At 55.3% G+C, this 17,750-nt stretch overlaps 3 protein-coding genes across 12 annotated transcripts in view; 2 read left to right on the forward strand and 1 right to left on the reverse strand.

Moving 5' to 3' along the window:
- Positions 1–9,915, forward strand: part of NHERF2 (NHERF family PDZ scaffold protein 2) — a 34,288-nt gene extending 24,373 nt beyond the window's left edge. For both annotated transcript variants that reach the window (XM_030285084.4, XM_002187225.6), the window contains exons 4-7: positions 1,228–1,381; positions 3,370–3,413; positions 3,830–3,892; positions 7,504–9,915. In XM_030285084.4, coding sequence (XP_030140944.3) covers positions 1,228–1,381; positions 3,370–3,413; positions 3,830–3,892; positions 7,504–7,662 — 420 coding nt within the window. In that variant the 3' untranslated portion in view covers positions 7,663–9,915. The remainder of the gene's footprint in view (positions 1–1,227; positions 1,382–3,369; positions 3,414–3,829; positions 3,893–7,503) is intronic.
- A 706-nt stretch (positions 9,916–10,621) lies between these two features.
- NTHL1 (nth like DNA glycosylase 1) lies at positions 10,622–17,428 on the reverse strand. Of its 4 annotated transcripts, none has more exons than XR_012058221.1 (7): positions 17,239–17,428; positions 15,860–16,092; positions 14,965–15,063; positions 13,273–13,443; positions 12,772–12,931; positions 11,582–11,728; positions 10,622–10,981 (listed from the first exon to the last, which is right to left on the reverse strand). XR_012058221.1 is itself a non-coding variant. In XM_072935468.1 (7 exons), exons 1-7 carry the CDS (start codon positions 17,291–17,293, stop codon positions 10,858–10,860), a joined length of 948 nt encoding a protein of 315 aa, XP_072791569.1. In that variant the 5' UTR covers positions 17,294–17,427; the 3' UTR covers positions 10,622–10,857.
- Positions 17,352–17,750, forward strand: part of TSC2 (TSC complex subunit 2) — a 33,042-nt gene continuing 32,643 nt past the window's right edge. For all 6 annotated transcript variants that reach the window (XM_030285049.4, XM_072935747.1, XM_072935746.1 and 3 more), the window contains exon 1: positions 17,352–17,464. The gene's annotated coding sequence lies outside the window, so the exon portion shown is untranslated. The remainder of the gene's footprint in view (positions 17,465–17,750) is intronic.

The raw sequence follows: 17,750 nt of genomic DNA on the forward strand, positions 1-17,750 counted from the left end.
CTACTCAGGCTATTCCCCAGGAGTTTGCACCCCAAAACCACCCCACAGAGCCCGAGCTGTGGCCCTTGCTCGTGCCTCAGAGCAGGAATGGGATTGGCACCCCTGGCAGAGTGGGAGCTGGGAAAATGCTGAGGGCAGAGCACTCTCCTGCTTTCCAGGCCCATGAAGAATTATTCCCCGGGCAGTGGGAGCTGCTGCCTCTTCCCAGCAGCTGAAAGTTTAATGCTGGGAGCAGCGTGGGGCCGGGGCACGGGTGGCAGTGGCTGGCTGGTGTCACATCCAGGGGTCCTGTTATTTATTTATGGCCTTGGCCCAGGGCCTGGCACACACAAAGCAGCTCGGGGTGAGCTGGCGAGCTCAGAAACACGATCCCCTCCCTGCCTGCTCTTTGGGGCTGGGATAAATATTTGATGCCCCCAGCCCTGTGCCAGGGTGGGGGAGAGCAGCCCTGGGCATGGATTGGGGTGAGCTGGAGTGGCAGGACAGGGATGGAGCGAGGCTGTGAGCTCGCAGCTGGGGCTGGCAGCGCCTGGCATGAGGGGCAGAGCCTGGAAGGGGATTCTCCCCATCCCAGCCCTTGCAGCTGTGCCCTGAGGAGCAGGGGGGACTGCTTCCCTGCAAAGGGGATCCCAGAGTTTGGAGCTCAGGCTCTGCTCGTCCCTTTGGATGAGCACTGGGTCGTGGGAGGCTCTTCCCAGCGGGACAAAGGGTGATTCATTGCCACCGAACAATGTCCTGAGTCACCATTGTCCCCTTCTGCGGGAACAATTGGGATCACTTCCCTGGAGGTCCTGGGAGGGATGAATCCCTGCCCCAGGCACAGGGGGGACAAATTTCCATGGCAGAGGGTGAAGGATGGCACAGGGGTGCACCCAGCCCGGTGTCTGTGAGACCCAGGGCACATCCAAGGGGAAGGCTGGGTTTGACAGCACCAGAGAGGGCAGGCAGAGGGTGTTGGTGGGGTCTGGGGTTTGTGGTTGCCCATGGGTGCGTTTGGGATGCAGCCAGAGGCGTGAGGTAACAGGGAGGATGCTCTTCAGGGCACTGGGGGATTTAGGAACCCCCCATGCTTGGCTGGGGAGGGGGAAGGAAAAAGGCTGTAGCCTTCCTATCACCCCAAGAGGAATAAAGACAGGAAAATGCCACCCCTCAGGGAAAGGGGGTGTCTGGGGGGCAGGAGCAGCCCCGCTGGGCACGGGGGTGGGTTGTGATGCTGCCGCCGTGCAGGTGAACGGGATGAACGTGGAGGGCCTGCGGCACTCGGAGGTGGTGTCCCACATCAAATCCAGGGAGAGCGAAGCCAGGCTGCTGGTGGTGGACCCCGAGACAGACGAGTACTTCAAGAAGCTGGGGGTGACCCCCACGGAGGAGCACACCAAAGGTGAGCCCTTCCTTTCCCAGGGTGAGCTCCGTGACTCACTCACGGTGCCGCGGGTGGGATTCAGGAGTGAGGGAGTCACATTTCCCTCCTGCCTCATCCCTCAGCAGTTTCCTGAGCACCACCCAGCTATTTATAAATACTGAGAATACACCCTCAGCCAGCCAAAAAGCACTTTGTTGCTTTTACACGGTGAATAATTAACTCTGGAACTCGCTGCCACCAAGGGATGAGGTGTGCTGGGGTTTGGGGGCAGCCAGGTTGGACAGGGCTGTTCCAGTGGGAGGTGTCCCTGCCCGTGGTGGGACTTGGTGAGCTTTAAGGTCCCTTCCAAGCCAAATAACTCCACGATTCTCTGATTCCCTGATGGTTCTGTGCTCCAGTGAAGGAGCCTGTGGGCACCTGGAGAGTCCCCATGCAGAGGGAAGGGCTCCACGCCGGCTGATCAGACACGGCTGGGGCAGCAAATGTTTTCCAGGCTGCTGAAACCTGGCAGGGAAAGCTGCTCATCCACTGCCCAACCTGCCCCACCAGGGCTGGGGCCAGGGCTGCCAGCCTGGCCTGTCCCTGCTCAATGGGCAGCTCTGTTTCCCAGCACAGCTGTTCCTTATCTGATCCCCGGGATGCTCAATGGGCAGATTTGTCCCCAGAAATGGGTCAGGCACTGCTGGGGAGCCACAGGGTGTCAGATGCTCCGAGGAGGAGCCGGGGCTGGCTGCTGGCACTGCCATAAAGGACTCCTTGTTCCACCAGGGAGGGGACAGAGCCCTGGGGAGGGTGGCTGGGGGCTCCAGGTCCTGCATTCACCAAGGGAGCAGGAGTTGGGTCTGCCTGGCACCTGCCAGGTGCCAAAGGGCTCTGCTAAATTCTGCTGTTTGCTGGGGAAATAATAATTTGCTGAGGGGAAAGAATAATTGTCTGATTGAACTGGACTGCTTCGACCTCAAACTGATACTTCCCAAGCCTTGCAGCTCATCCTGAGCACCTCAACCTTTAACCAAATGAGTGGCTTTTAGATTAAATATTTCTAGATATGGCTAATTTGCTTTTGAAGTCCAGTCCCACTTTTCTTATTCCATGTCATCTGAAGCTTTTAATTTAAATAATTTAAAATTTAGCTACTTATGATACCAGAGACATAAACATCTGTGTGAGCTGGCTTTTCTACTCTGAGCTTATCCTGCTCTAAACATGAGCCCAGCATTTGCTGCAATAAATTATTTAAGGATCCCAAAGCCACACGGAGGTTTTTGCACCAGCACACTCTCAAAAATCACAATTTAGGTTTATTTTTCTGCTTTTCTCCAGAAATCCCTGCAGTCTGCAGTGATGCAGCCCCCAGCCAGTCCCTAGGGAAAGCATCCATGCTTGACATGATTCAGTTATTAATCCTGTCCCAATTAACACATCTGTTAGTCTGGGACAGTGAGACATGGTAATGCCTGGGGTGATGACTTGATCATGGTGACTTAAATGCATAAAATTTGCCATTGTGTGGGCTATTGTTAGAGTAAATAATTGGAAGTGAGCAAAAAAAAAAAAAAAAATTTCCAGAGTGGCTGGAGAGCGGGTTGTGTGCCAGACACTGTTGTGACAGCACCATGATGCTGATTCTGAGGAAGATTTTTGATTAAAGAACTTAGGAAAAAAAACCAATGGTCCAAAAAGAAGAAAAAAAAGGGAGTGTGCTGCAGGTAGTGGCTATAGAAGGAGGTTACTTGGTCCTCTTCTTTGCAGGTGTTTTCTTCTTATCAAAAGGGTGAAGTGGAGTGAATTCAGGGGATCTGGCAGGGATGTGGTTCTAGCAGGGCACAGGGAGAGGGGAAAGGCTTTTGTGTGGGCTGGGAAGCAGCACAGCACCAAGTGAAGGGACAGGATGAGCTGGTGGGCTGGCAGGGAGGAGGAGGGGGTGGGCTGGCAGGTGATGCTGCTGAGGCAGCAGTCCCAGCTGCGGGTGCTCACTGGGTGTTCCCTGTGTTTATTCTGTCCAGGTGTGCTACCCCAGCCCATGACAAATGGCTCTGCACAGACTCAGGTGAGTCCTCACCTGCCCCAGGGAGGCAGCAGCCTCAGGGATGTGTGGGAGGGACCAGGGTCTGTCCCTGGATGCTCAAGTCCCCAAGGCTCATTTAGCTCAGCTTTACTGCTGCCTGGTTTTAATTACTCCCCACTACAGCTTTAATTTAGGGGTTGCACAAGGCCAATTTCAGCCCCGTTGAATCCCAGGGAGGGAGGAGGAGGTGGCAATGTCCCAGCTGTGGCAGGATGGGACCACGCTGTGCCTGGGGCTGTGGGAGAGCAGCAGCTCTGCTGGCAGTCCCAGGGAGCTCCCCTGTGTGCAGGGTGCCCTCAGCAGAGCATCCCCTCCCTCCAGGCTCCATCCAGCCCTGGGGATTTGTTGGGTTTAACTCTGCCTGGCACAGACCACACTGACGTTTTCCTTTCCTCCAGCTGAACGGAGGATCCACATCTTCATCTCACAGTGACCTGCAGAGTCCTGGGAAGGAATCAGAGGTAAAAACCCCAAACTCCTCCTGTCCCTTTTACACCCTGCTGTGGGTACAGTCCTGCCTCACAGTGCTGGGCAGTGCTGAGGTTTCAGTTTATCTCCCAGACTTGGTTCCCACCCAGCAACCAAAACCCAGGGTTTTCTCTCATCCCTTGCACTGTGGGGGTTCACTGGCAGCTTCTTGGGCAGTGATTCCTGCTTGGACAGTTTGGGAGGTGAAGGGATGTCTGCAGGATTTGGGATCTGAGGTGTACTTACACCGATGAGCTACAGCAAGGCTGGGGATCCATGAGGAACACAACTGTGAGGCTCAAGTGCTGCTAGCAGGCTAAAATTTAAAAAAAAAAAGCCAATTATTTTTTTTTTTTTTTTTTCAGTTTGGAGCATGGTGAATTTATCACAGGGTTTAAAGGAGGGGAGGAGTTGTTTTTGGTGGCAAGGCTGGGCTGAAGAGGTTTCTGTGGTGTGGCTCAAAACTGGAATGGGACAAAACTTGTTGGGCAAGGTGAAGTGGCAACCAAAAGTCAACACAAGGCACAGATTGACATTCTCAGGTGTTAATTGTTTAGCAGGGTTTTTTTCCCTATTAAAATAAGAAGTGGGGATTTGTATTAAGAAGTAGGGGATTTGCAAAGTGCCCAAAAATTTATCTTTAGCACAAGATTCTGCTATAAACAGAGCAAAGTCTCCATGCAGGTGCCCTGGGGGTCTCTGCCGTGCTGTCCCCTGCCCCAGGACACCTGGGAACAGGAATGTGCCAGCACCAAGTGCTCAGGTGGCCTCTCTGGGCACTCACAGCCCCAAACCTCTCGGGCAGCAGCTGTGGCCAAGCGCCTGCAAGCTGCCAGTGTCGCTGGGAGCACTGAATAATGCATGTCCTGATGCTCTGCTCTGTCCTGGCACATCCACGCTGGGCCCTGTCCTGTGGGGAGCCTTGTGTTGTCCCCCCAAGTCACCTTTGTGTTGGAACTCAAAATATCCCTCAGACATTTTTGGATATTCCAGGCCCAGGTCAGAAGCATTTGAGACCCTGGCAGGCAGCTGGAAACAGCTGTGATTTTGGGTTTGAACCATGGAATGATTTACCAACCCTGCAGGAAGAATAAGAAGTCACAAAAGTTTAGATATTATAGTAGAAGTAGTCACAAAGTAAAGGGAAGAATTTTTTAGTATTGTACAAGGGGTTTTTAACACCTGTACAGGGGGGTTTTTACTTTGTCCATGGGGCTCAGAGGTTTTAAGATGGAGGAATGTAGACCGGTCCTGTTTCTTCTCTTTTTTCTTCCTTACCTCCATGTTCTTGGTGATGTTGGCACTCACAGATTGGTTTAGAGTAGAAAAGCACCATTTAATATAGGCAATAGGCATTGGAGAAAAACTATAAAGATTTATCTCGTAATGTACCATATAAAAGACAGCAGCAGCCCAGGGGCGGGGGGAGAGAAGAAGAAAACAACAGTCAGAGAGGATGTCAGGGTGTGTGTGTGCCTCTGCCTGAGCTACAACCAAACCACAATAGCCAAAAAAAACCAATCTTTTAGATAGCTTGCAATAAACTGCCTTAAGACCAAACAACAAGAGACTGCTAAGTTTTCTCTAGAAGCACAGGTTAAAGAAGAGACTTTACCAGCACACAAAACCCCTAAGCCAGGCCTGAGTTCCGACAGCCTTGGGCTGCTGGAGGGTCACTGCACCACAAGTCAGAGTCCCTGGGGTGAGAAGTTGGAGAAGGGAGCTGTGCTGGAGCCCTCCTGCCATGGGCTCACCCTGGGGCTGCTCAGGGCTCCTGTCCTGGCAAGAAGGCAGAGTCCCTGGGGGTGTGGGGCTTTCCTGGGCTCAGTTTGGCTCAGTTTGGCGTGGTTCAGCCCAGCAAGGCCAGTGCTGTTATCTCGGTGCTGGTGGCAGGCCCTGCCCAGGGTTATCAGCAGGGTCTGTGCGCTGGGTTTCAGAGCTGGGCATGCATGGGGGGCAGCAGTGCCAGCAGGAAAGCTCTGCAGTGTTTCCCTAAACCCAAAGATCTCCGTGCTGTGTGTTTACCCACAGCTGACACGAGTGCAGCCGGGCAGCACCTCCTCTGGTCCTGCTCTGGCACTTCCAACTGTGCAGCCACACAGCTTCAGGCAGGAGAAACGCCCCCACAAAATGCAGTGTTGCAACCAGCTCCGCAGCCACGGGGATGCTGCTGCTGCCAGTGAAACCACGGGCATGGCACAGGGAGGGGGCTTTGACCCAAAAAAACATCCCAGAGCATTTGCTCATTGTGCAGGCTGGAGGAAATCTGTTGCTGTTGAGGCAGGGATGGGAATGAAATGACTTTATGTTTAGAAGGTAAAGAATAAAGATTTATTTGAAGTTTATTTAAAGTCTGTCTTTTATAGAGAATATAAAAGAATAAAGACTAATTTTATGGGTCTTAAAGTAAAAACATTTTACACTATTGGTGTACTATGAACAGCACACGGTGGTAGAACATATCTATAAACAATATGAACAGAAAGAGAGATAATAGTTTATATTCTTCTTGGACTTTTTCTCTATAAATAGAGCAAAGTCTTCATGCAGGTGCTTAAACTAAGGTTTAGCTTAGTAGAAATCTTTCTCCTTTTCTCTCTGACTGCACTGAGAATATCCACTGAGAAACCCTTCCTGTCAGAATCTGAGGTATTGATGATCCCAAAATTGTAGAAAGTCTCTGTCTTTCAGCCCCATTGCCAAAGCAGAAGCCCTAATTGGTCTGTGCTGTTTCAAGGTTGTTTATTCTGTTTATCTCTAACATGTTCTGCTGCCCTGCCGCAGCTCTGTCCTGCAGGGCAGCGTGTGGGGCTCTGCCCTCAGTGGGATGGTACAAACATTAAATACCAGAAACTACCTGTGCTGGATTTACAATAACGTGCCAATATCTGTCACCTACGTTGGACAGTGTGTCCCCAGCCTGAACCAACAGAAAAATGCCAACACCACAGTGAAACATGGAGGGCATGAAGAAGGAGAAAAAGGACAAGGCACACCCAATTTCCTCCATCTTGTCCCCTTTGGACCCCTCATCTAGAATCCTAAAATTTTACTTTTGCACCCATGCCACACTTAATTATTACTTATATCAAACACTCAGAGCTGGTAATTCATCCTGTAAGATTGAAAACTCTTTTCCATGGACAGAGCTCACAGCCAGTGTCTCTGGGGGCTCTGTCCAGGGGGTTCCTGACCCCAGCCAGGGCAGCCAGAGGGAATTCCTGGATTCCCACACCTTCCTGGGAGGGGTTGTTGGGCACTGGAGTGCCCGGGGAGGTGCTGGAGTGCCCAGAGGAACGCCTGGCTGTGGCTCTGGGCTGGTGCCCAGGTGGGCATGCAGCACAGTGGGGCTGGCTGATCCCGGGGGGGTTTCCAGGCTCGGGGATGCCCCATGGGCAGCGCGGGGCTGTGGCAGTGCTGGCAGTGCTGTGGCAGTGTTGGCAGTGCTGGCAGTGCTCTGGCAGTACTGTGGCAGTGCTGTCAGTGCCGTGGCAGTGTTGGCAGTGCTGTGGCAGTGCTGGCATCGCTGGCACTGCTCTGGCAGTGCTGGCACTGCTCTGGCACTGCTCTGGCAGCGCTGGCAGCCGTGTCCCTCGCCCCGCAGGACGGCGACGCCGACAAGAAGGACCCGTTTGAGGAGAGCGGGCTGAGCCTGAGCCCCACAGCCGCCGAGGCCAAGGAGAAGGTGAGGGCCAAGCGCGTGAAGAAGCGAGCGCCGCAGATGGACTGGAACAAGAAACGGGAGATTTTCAGCAATTTCTGAGCCCTGCTGGTGCCGCTCCCTCCCACCCAGCTCGGACGTTTCTGAGGGGCCCGCGCCCCGTCCTTCGGTGTCCACGTGAGATGCTTTGTGCTCTGCTCTTCACTGGTTGCTTTTACAAGGCGTATTTTAAAGTCCTTTTTATTTTTATTTTTTATTATTATTGTTGTTATTATTATTATTGTTACTCACCAGCGATTCTCATAAGAAAAATGTGACCAAAGCTCCTTTTCTTGCTTGCTCTTGAGCTCGGCTCCGGCTGCCCGCCGTCCCTCGTTCCTGTGAGAAAGGACTGGAAGAATTTTAACTCTTGTTTCTTACCTGCATCATTTAGGCTTCTGTTACTTCTTTTTTACTTTTTATGTGGGGTGTTTTGGCTTTGTGGGTGTCCCAGACTGAGCCCCATGGGATGCTCGGTGCCCCTGTGGGAACATCTTACAGCTCGTGGTGGGGGTGCCAGGGACCCCCCCAGCTCCCCGTGCCCAGCATTAGCTACTCCCACCATGGGAAAATGGACTGTGGCTGGAAATTGTTTGTTGGCTTTGCTATTGAAGCAAAAACGTTTGTTTTGTTGGTTTTTAAAATTTTTTTAATGAAGTCTCATGTGTTTCCAGTTAGTTTAGGAATATCTCCCCCCACCAGCAGCTCCTCCCCAGGTAGTAAAAGCCCATTTTTCACCCCAAACAGCTCTGCAGAGGGGAGAGGGTGGGGTTTAAAAGCAAACCCCAAACCCAAAGGCCACAGCTCTCCCCACCTGCAGCCGTGGATGTGGCAGGAGAAAGAGGAGCAGGGCCAGTCCTGCCACACGGAGCACGAAGGTGAGAACCACGAGGTGCTACAAAAACCCTTTGGACAGACCTGGAAGTGGGGATGACCAACATCCGCTTTCAGGAGGGAGCACAGGGATGCAGCTCTAACTGAGGCTCAGCGCTGGGGTTGCTCCAGGTCCCACCTGGGCTGGGATTTGGTGTCCCCAGGCCGGGAGTGTCACCGTGGGAAGGACATGCTCCGTGTCTGTGGGGTGTGCAGGTGCTGTGATGGAGTGGGCAGCACCTCTGCCTTCCCAAAGCCCCACTCTGGGCATTCAGAGTGTGTCTTTAAAGCACTAATGAAGTGCATTTAAGCTCTTTATTGCTGCCTGTGGCTGTGTGGGTGAAGGTGACTCAGCTGAGCTGCAGCTCCCAGGAATCAGAGCTGAGTTACCAGGGCAGGGCTGGGGCTGCCCCATCCCTCCCACGCTCCAGCAGCAGCCCCAGCCCTGCTGGGGGAACACAAAGCCACTTTTCCCAGTGAGCTGGCCGTGGATGAGGGGTGAGCACAGAGCTGTGGCTGTGCCCTGCCTCTCTCCAGCATTCTGGGGCAGAACCCTTGGCTGGTCAGTGTGCTACGGGTGTGAGAACGGCTCTGCACGGATTTCCTAAGGTATTTCCAAGCTGTGGAGCTAAAAGGTGCCTTATGCCACCCTCTGCTCTCCTCAGCAGCGGTTGGGGCTCAGCACTGGTGTTTGGCTCCTCTGGGCAGCAGCTGGTGCCTGTGGCCTTATGCTGCTGGCAGGAGAGTGTGGGGAGCCTCAGGGTGAAGGAGATGAGTTCTCTTGATGAAAGTTACCTTTTAGGATTGTAGATGGGCTGAACAGGTTGAAAATAATGACTTTGGAGAGGAACTGGTGCAGGTGTTTGGCTGTGGGGGATGAGACAGGCACTGGGCGATGGGGGATGTGGAGAGGCCGCCTCCCCTCATGGCTCTGCCATTAACAAGACACCTCCTCCCCATCCCACTTCAAGCTACCTGCTCTCTTTTTGGCCCCCAAAATGCTGTCTTCTCTCTCTGGGTAATGTTTGGGAGGAGCCTTTCTTTTCCATGCTGTGCACGCCGCTGCCCATGGCCAAAGCCCGGCAGAGCAGCCCCAGGACAGCCTGGTGCACATCCCTGGTGTCAGCACCCCACCTCTCATCCCAGACTGCTGGCCTGGAGGGGGGGAGTTCAAAAACCTCGTGTAGTGTTGAATGTAGATCAAAAGAAATCAGGTGTGCGAATCCGTGTTGGTAAAATTGAAAATCTTAATCTCTTAGTCCATGGAAACTGCTCCTGGTTGAAGCATTACTGCATTCATCTTGTTGTAGCTCAGTAGTAATTATTCAGTTCCTGTACATTTTAACTTGGAAAAGAAAAATCAATAAAGTCTAAGGCTGGCAGCAGCTCTGCAAACCCACCATGTACACTGTAATGTCAGTAATAAACTTGGTTTGCCATGTACCCAGCACTTATCTGCTCCTTCCTCGAGCCCAGAGCGGAACTGCAGCCCTTTAGCACATTGTAAACTCCGCTTCCTCTTTCAAGGGGAGCTGGAATTACGCCTTTGAAGCTCCACAATGAAGTCAGCACTGCCCTTTCTTTGAAGAACAAACCGCAGGGGTGGTGCTGTCCCTCTGTCAGCTCCTGGGGACACAGCCTGGCTCCGGGGCTGCTGTAACCCTTGTGGCACGCACACAGAGGCACTGGCTCAGCTCCTGGCCCTGTCCAGAGGCTGCTCATCCAGGCAGAGATTCCCTCTGCTCCTGGCTTGGCATGGCTTCAGCTGCACCTCAGAATTCCAGGACCACCAAGGCTGGAAAAGATCTCCAGGATCATAAAGTCCAGCCTGTGCCCCATCCCCAGAGCACTGAGTGCCACATCCAGTCCTTCCCTGGGCACCTGCAGGGGTGGGAGCTCCACCAGCTCCCTGGGCAGCCCCTTCCAGTGGTTAGCCACCTTTACCATGAAGAAATTCCTCCTGCTCTGCGGCCTGAACATCCCCTGGCACAGCTCTTGTCCTGTTGGCAGCACAGCTGGTTGTGTGGCAGGGCTGGGCAGGTGTGTGCTGCCTGCTCTCAGCCTGGCAGGGCAGGTTGCTGTGGTTCAGCCTTGCTGAGGTCACCCACCTTCTCCTCCCCCCAGCCAGTGTCACAGAAAACCTCGTGGGTGCAAAAAACCCCTCACCACCTTTATTAAACGAGTATTTACAAGCAGCAGCAAGTCCCCGAGGACAAAGCTTTTCTCTGCAGTGACTCAGTGTGGCACAGCCGGGCCGTGCTCAGCCATTCACCCAGGCTGGAGCCTTCAGCTGTGTCCCAGCAGGATTGCTGCCTCTCAAAGCCCCTTTTTCCTCTGGAGAGCCGAGCCATTGCCAGTGGCTGTTCCCTGGAGCTGGGTGATGGCTCAGAGTCTCTTGGCAGCCGGGCAGATGTCTTGGTTGAGGCACTGGCTGCAGCGAGGCTTCACAGGCAGGCAGGTCTGCTGCCCAAAGCCCACCAGGAGCCAGTTGATCTCCTTCCAGAGTTCCCTGCAGTGAGGGGACAAACGGCACCGGTGCCATGCAGCTGCTTGGAAGGGGTGAGAACAGCCCGTGGTGGTATTGGGATCCCTTTCCCCTTCTGCTGTTCCTCCTGGAGGTGAGTCCCAGCCCTCCCAGATCCCTGCTGAGAACAGCCCTCCCCACCTTTCCTGCTCCTGCTGGGCTGGGGGGGAGCAATGCCTGTGCTCAGGCACGTGCCAGACGTGGAAATGTCTCTGTACGTGCCAGCTGGTGTTTGATATGAAAATTAACCACAGTGAAGGCCAAAATCCAGCCCTGGGCTGAGGCTGCTGCGGCCACTGGGCTCAGCAAGGCCCTGAGTGGAAAAGCACCTGGCTTGGGTCATGGTCAGCTTGGTAAGGCAAAAATCAGGGATCAAGAGCCCCACTAGTGGTGACTGATCCACCTGACAGCAACAGAACCACCACGCAGGTGAGATGCTGCTGCTGTAGCTCTGGCAGAGGGGAAACACCTGCAGCTACTGCAGCTCTGGAAGGAGGAAGGAGCCAAAATGCCATCCCTGAAACCGCCCCAAGCAGGACTTTGTGCAGACAGGGCTCCTGCAGCCAGCAGGGGCTCAGAGCTCACCTGGGCAGCCACTCCTCCAGTGCCACCCGAGTCTCCTCGGGGCTCTTGGTCTCCTTCTTCACCCACTTGAGCCTGTTGGAGATCCTGTGCACGTGGGTGTCCACAGCTGGGGAGGGAGAGCCCAGACTTTAGGTGGGGCAGGCACACCTGAACGGAGAGAGCAGAGCCAAAGCTGCCTGTGACAGCCCCAGGCCCAGGGCAGGGCTTCCCCCGGGGCAGCAGGAGCAGCTGGCTGGAATGGGAGCGCAGGGCAGGGGAGGCTCACTCCAAGAACAAACATTTTCCACCCTGGCCTGGATCCAAAAGCATTTGGGGCATGTGTCTGTCTCTGCCAAGGCTCCCCTGCTCCATGGAGCAGGCACAGGGCCTGGCTCCCGTTCCCTCTGCACCTCCTCATCCTCCCGGAGTTTCAGCTGAAGTTACGCAAATCGTGATCTCTGCCCCTTCCTCTGCCCGCATGGAAAACACATTTCATAACACCCACCAGCAGAGAGGGCTTGGGAGGCTTAGAGCAGTGTTTATAATGTGCTTTGAGCTCAAAAGCTCTGAATGCAAAGTGTGTTATTGTTAGATCAGCAGTGATAAACCTGTCTCTGGGGCTAATTGGGCAAACCCCAGGAAATGGCTGTAAACAGGAAGACTAAGCCTTGCCTCCCAAATCAAAACCCAGCACACAATTATTTGCAAAGCTCTTGGCTGGTTTGGCTGCCTCTGGACTTCCCCACAGCAGGAGAACAACAGACCCCAAGGGCTGCTGGAAGCAGGGCAGGGGCCACGGCCTGTCCAGCTGATGGTCACCAGAGGAGCTGCAGGATCCAGCTCCCGCCCACTCACTCTTCTGCCTTTCCCAGGGCTCTTCCATCAAGCAGCACATCCTTTTGGAACACTCATCTGTCCCCAGGGGCCTCAGGCCAGGACCTGCAGGTGATGGTCCAGCCCCATCTGGCACCAGCTCCCCAGAGCTGTGACTTCCCTTGGGAATTTCTGCTATCAAATTTGGGGTGGAACAGCAGCTGCTCAAATCCCACAACTCCCTGAGTGAGTGGCTGAGGGTCACATTGCTCCCCCACCTCTGCAGACGACCGAACCAAAGGGGTCTTACCAGGCTGCTGGGGCTGCAGTGCTTCCCCCCTGCCTGGGGGATGGGTTGGGATTTGGGAGAGGGATGGGGAACACACAGTGCAGGTTACCTATGCCAGCCACGCTGTCCCAGGCAATGTGCATGGCCAAATGGGCCATTTTGGGCCCAACTCCTGGCAGCTGCACCAGCTCCTCCACAGTGCTGGGGATGTCACCCCCGTACTTCTGCTTCAGGATGGCTGTGGTCTGCTTGATGTACTTCACCTTGTTCTGGAAAACCAAGGGGAAAGGCACACAGTCCAAGCTGCCCTCCAGCACAGGGAAAACAGCACACAGCCCAGAAAATCAACCCTTCCTGAGTGTGTGTTACAGGTGAGGCCACACATGGCAGCTGTGGAGGACACAGAGCCTTGACTTCGACATGAAATCAAAACTCTGAGAGCTGGGAGCTCCAAGCTCCCTGCACACTCCAGGCCCTGCAGCCAACAATCCCATCCTGCTGGCAACACAAAGTGCCAAAACCGGTGTAAAACCCGGCTTCTAGCCTGACCCCAGGGAGAGAGCTCCCCACCAGGAGGGCACAGGGGGTTCCCCCGTGTCCCTGCACTCACCCTCCAGAAGCCCACGGGATAAATGATCTGGCCCAGGGTCTCATCATCCATCTGCAGCACGCTGTCCACGCTGAGGCCGCGCCGGCGCAGGCGCAGCATGGCAGCGCTCGTCACCTGGTCCTTGGTCTGGCTGGACAGCATCAGGGCCAGCAGCACCTGGTAGCGCATCACCTGGTGACAGATTGGACCCCAAATGAGCACACAGAACTTTGGTAAGTTCAAAAGAGAGAAAAAAAAACAGTTTTATTTTATTTAAACATCTGGTAGTTATAGAATTCTAAACGTGACATGGATTGGAGGATGGAATTACCACCTCTCCACTACACTGGTCTAAAGATCAATCAATAATTTCTCTCTACCCATAGAGAAATATGTAAACTATTCTATTTACACATGGAATTGTGTGGGAACTTTGACTCTCAAATATGTAAATATTATTAGAAGGTTAAAGAAGTTTTATGAACTTTAGAACTTTCAAATGAACTATAAAAGAAAACACTTTTAAAAATCAGGGCAACAACCTGGGGACACAGGGATGCCCTGGGGGGATCTGGGAGGATCCAGCACCTCTGGCACCACCCTCAGTGCAGGGTGTGCTCCCACCCTTCAGCCCTATCTGCCTACAAGTTACCAGAAGGCTATAACAAGAATAATCAATAACCTTTTAATTCCACCACACAATAAAGGGAGGAAAGAAGCACCTCCAAGCTCAGCTGTCAGTATTTGTGAGGGCAGGGAGCTCTGCCTGCTGGGATCTCACTCCAAAGACACCAGTGCTGAGCCACAAAGAGCTGGACAAAGCTTTTCCTGAGGATGGCATTCCCAGGAGACCCACAGGATGCACAGGCACAAATGCCCAATGATTTTTCGTGCATCTTTTGAAAGCTGCATCTTTAAGCAGCTTTTGAAAATCCCAACCCTTTCCCACTAGGCTTCAGTGGGAACTGGGTGTCTGGCTCCAGTGAGCTCCTCAGGGAACCAACTCTGAACAACTAGGAAGACAGAGACTGGGAGAAGAAGGACAAATCCCAGGAATCCCTCTGCTGCTGCCAAGCAGGGTTTAGCCAGGCCATCACCTCCTATTTCCCAATTCTTTCTCTCCAGATGTGACTCCATCCTAGCAGAGCGACGAGGATGATGCAACTAACCCAAGATGACCCAGGATAACCTGGGACACAATCCTCCCTCCAGCTCTCTTGCAAAGTTTACAAAACCACAGGTGCACCAGGAAAAATCCCTGCGTGAGTGGAAGCAGGATAATCTCATGGTACAAAGAAATGCTGTGAGGAGCTGAGAGTTACAACATCCACTTCTTGGAAGCACCAAGGCAGCTTCCCCAGGGAAGAGAAGCTATTTCCGTGGGCTCCCCTGGCCCCACAGCTGCCAGCCCACGTGGCTGAGAGCGTGTGAGGCTCTCTGGCTCCGGGGTCACAGCTCATCCTTCTCCCCAGGGACCCAAGGGCAGGATGCCAGCAGCAAGGACAGCGTTCCATGTGCCGAGGCTGTCCAGCTGTGTCCTCCAGAGCTCTCCCTCAGAGCCCAGCACGTCCCACTGCTGCTCTGAGCCTGCCTCTGCATGATCCCCACATTCCCACTCCAGAGGCGCCTGCTGCTCCAAGTCCGAGGGGTTGGATTAGATGGTCTCTGAAGTCACTTCCAACCCCATCAATTCTGGGATTCTGTGATCCTCACATTCCCACTCCAGTGGCTCCCACTGCTCCTCCAAGCCTGCCCCTGTGTGCTTCCCACATTCCTCTGCATTCCACCTGGCTGGATACTTTCCTTGGAGTCCTACAGAGATTTTTAAGGAAAAAAAAAGAATGTGGCTTCACACCGTGCTGCCAGCCAGCTCCATAAAGCAGCGCTGCCCCTCACGTGGGACCAATCCCAGCCCAGAGTCCTGATCCAGTTTCTGTCCTGGAAATAACCCAAGTGGGACAGATCCAGGGGCAGCATGAGCACGAGGGAGGCTGTGCTTTGCTGTGCCTGCTGGAGCTGGCAGCAGGATGCTGTTCCCTGTGGGAATGCTGTTACCCATGGATGGTGTTCCCTCTGGGAATGATGTTACCCATGGATGGTGTTCCCTGTGGGGATGCTGTTCCCTCTGGGAATGCTGTTACCCGTGGATGGTATTCCCTCTGGGAATGTTGTTACCCCCATGGATGCTGTTCCCTGTGGGAATGCTGTTACCCATGGATATTGTTCCCTCTGGGAATGCTGTTACCCATGGATGCTGTTCCCTCTGGGAACTCTGTTACCCATTGATGTTGTTCCCTTTGGGAATGCTGTTCCCTCTGGGAATGCTGTTCCCCGTGGATGTTGTTCCCTCTGGGAATGCTGTTCCTTGTGGGAATGCTGTTACCCATGGATGCTGTTTCCTATGGGAATGCTGTTCTCTGTGGGATACTGTTACCCATGGATGGTGTTCCCTTTGGGAATGCTGTTCCCTGTGGGAATGCTGTTCCCTGTGGGAATGCTGTTACCCATGGATTCTATTCCCTCTGGGAATGCTGTTCCCTGTGGGAATGCTGTTACCCATGGATTCTATTCCCTCTGGGAATGCTGTTCCCTGCGGGAATGCTGTTACCTCTGGAGGTGCACTGCTGTCGTAGCACGTCTGCACTCCCATCTCATCCACGGGAGCATCCCTGCTGCTCCTCATGTCCCGGATGCGCTGCAGCTGCTCCCGCCAGTGCGGCGGCTCCCAGCGCGCCCGCCGGGGCTCGGCCCCCTCGCCCTGCCCCGCTTCATAGGCGATGGCCGGGCTCTTCCTCCTCCTGCTCCGCCGTGGGACGCCGGGCCTGCCCTGGGTCGGGCTCCCTGCACGGCACAGCAGAGGTGCCAGGCTGCAGGAACGCTGCCCTCACCCCTCACAGAGCTCGGTGACAGCCCCATGTGCCACCAGCCACCATGGGGACCCTGAGCAGGGTGAGTTCCCTGCCCTGAGTCCCAGCCCAAGCACTGAACATCCCCCGGTGCCAAGCAGAGCCAGCACGGGGCGAGGGAGGGACCTGCGAAACAACTGGCACCAGGTGCCAACAGTGGGGTCACATGTCACGCGATGGGGACAGTGTCCCAAACACAGGTGAGGCTGCTGGAGGTGCATCCCCAGCCCAGCACAGCCACATCCCTCGCTCCGAGGGGGACGTGACAAGGACACCCAGACCCTGTCCCCAGCCAGGCTGCAGCCTGGTGCAGCCCCAGCTGCTCCCCGTGCCCAGCACAGCCCCGATCCCCCGATCCCCCTTCCAAGGCAGCAGCTCCCCCTCTCCCGCACGCCCTGTGTCCTCGATTCCCTCTTCCCATACCCCCAGGAAGCCGTGATCCCTCTCTCATATCTCCATCCCCTGTCCAGTATCCTCACTCCTGTCCATCCCCTGCTCGTACCCCATCCCCTGCCCACACCCACAATTTCCTGCCCTGTACCCTGATTCCCTGCTCATACCCCCAATCCCCTGTCCCATTCCCCATCCCCTGCCATACCCCATCCCCTGTCCCATACCCAATTACCCTGTCCCATACCCCAATTCCTCTGTCCCATATCCTGTCCCGTACCCCATCCCCTGCCATACCCCCCATCCTCTGCCCCGTACCCCATCCCCTGTCCCATACCCCAGTTCCCTGTCCCGTACCCCATTCCCTGTCCTGTACCCCATCCCCTGCCTGTACCCCCCATCCCTTGTCCTGTACCCCAATTCCCCTACCCGTACCCCATCCCCTGCTGTATCCCAATTCCCCTATCCTGTACCCCATCCCCTGCCCGTACCCTGTCCCGTACCCCATTCCCTGTCCTGTTCCCCATCTCCTGCCATACCCCAATTCCCCAATCCCGTACCCCATCCCTGCCCCGTACCCCACCCCGGTCCCGTTTCCCCTCCCCGCCGTACCCCAATTTCCCTGCCCCGTACCCTAATTCCCCTGCCCCGTACCCCAATTCCCCGGTCCCGTCTCCCCTCCCCGCCGTACCGCCGCTGCCCGCGGCCGAGCGCAGCCGCCTCAGGCCGGGCCGGGCCGCGCTCATGGCGGCGCCGGGAACTACCGGGCCCGGGGCGCACCGGGGCGGCCGGAACGGGCGGGGCGAGCGCGGGGCGGGGCCGGACCGGGCACCGGGAGCCGGGAGCCGGGAGCCGGGCCCCGAGCGGAGCGGGCCGGGGCGGCGGGACCGGGCCGGGCCGGGCCGGGCTGGGCTCGGGTGAGTGACGGGGCAGCGGCACCGGGGCGGGGGCCGCACTGCGACCCGCGTTGTGTCCGGGGGCTGCGGTGTGACCCCCGTTCTGTTCGGGGGATGCGACCCCGGTTGTGTTCGGGGGGTCGGGGGTGTGACCCCCATTGTGGTTTTTGGGGTCTGGCGTGTGGTCCCGGTTGTGTCCGGGGATCTGCGGTGCGACCCCCGCCCCTTGTGTTCGGGGTTCTGGGATGTGACTCCCGTTGTGTTTATTGGGGTCTGCGGTGCGACCCCCGTTGTGTTCAGGGGATGC

Source organism: Taeniopygia guttata, chromosome 14 (assembly GCF_048771995.1).
Source record: "Taeniopygia guttata chromosome 14, bTaeGut7.mat, whole genome shotgun sequence".
NCBI classification, from domain to species: Eukaryota; Metazoa; Chordata; class Aves; order Passeriformes; family Estrildidae; genus Taeniopygia; species Taeniopygia guttata.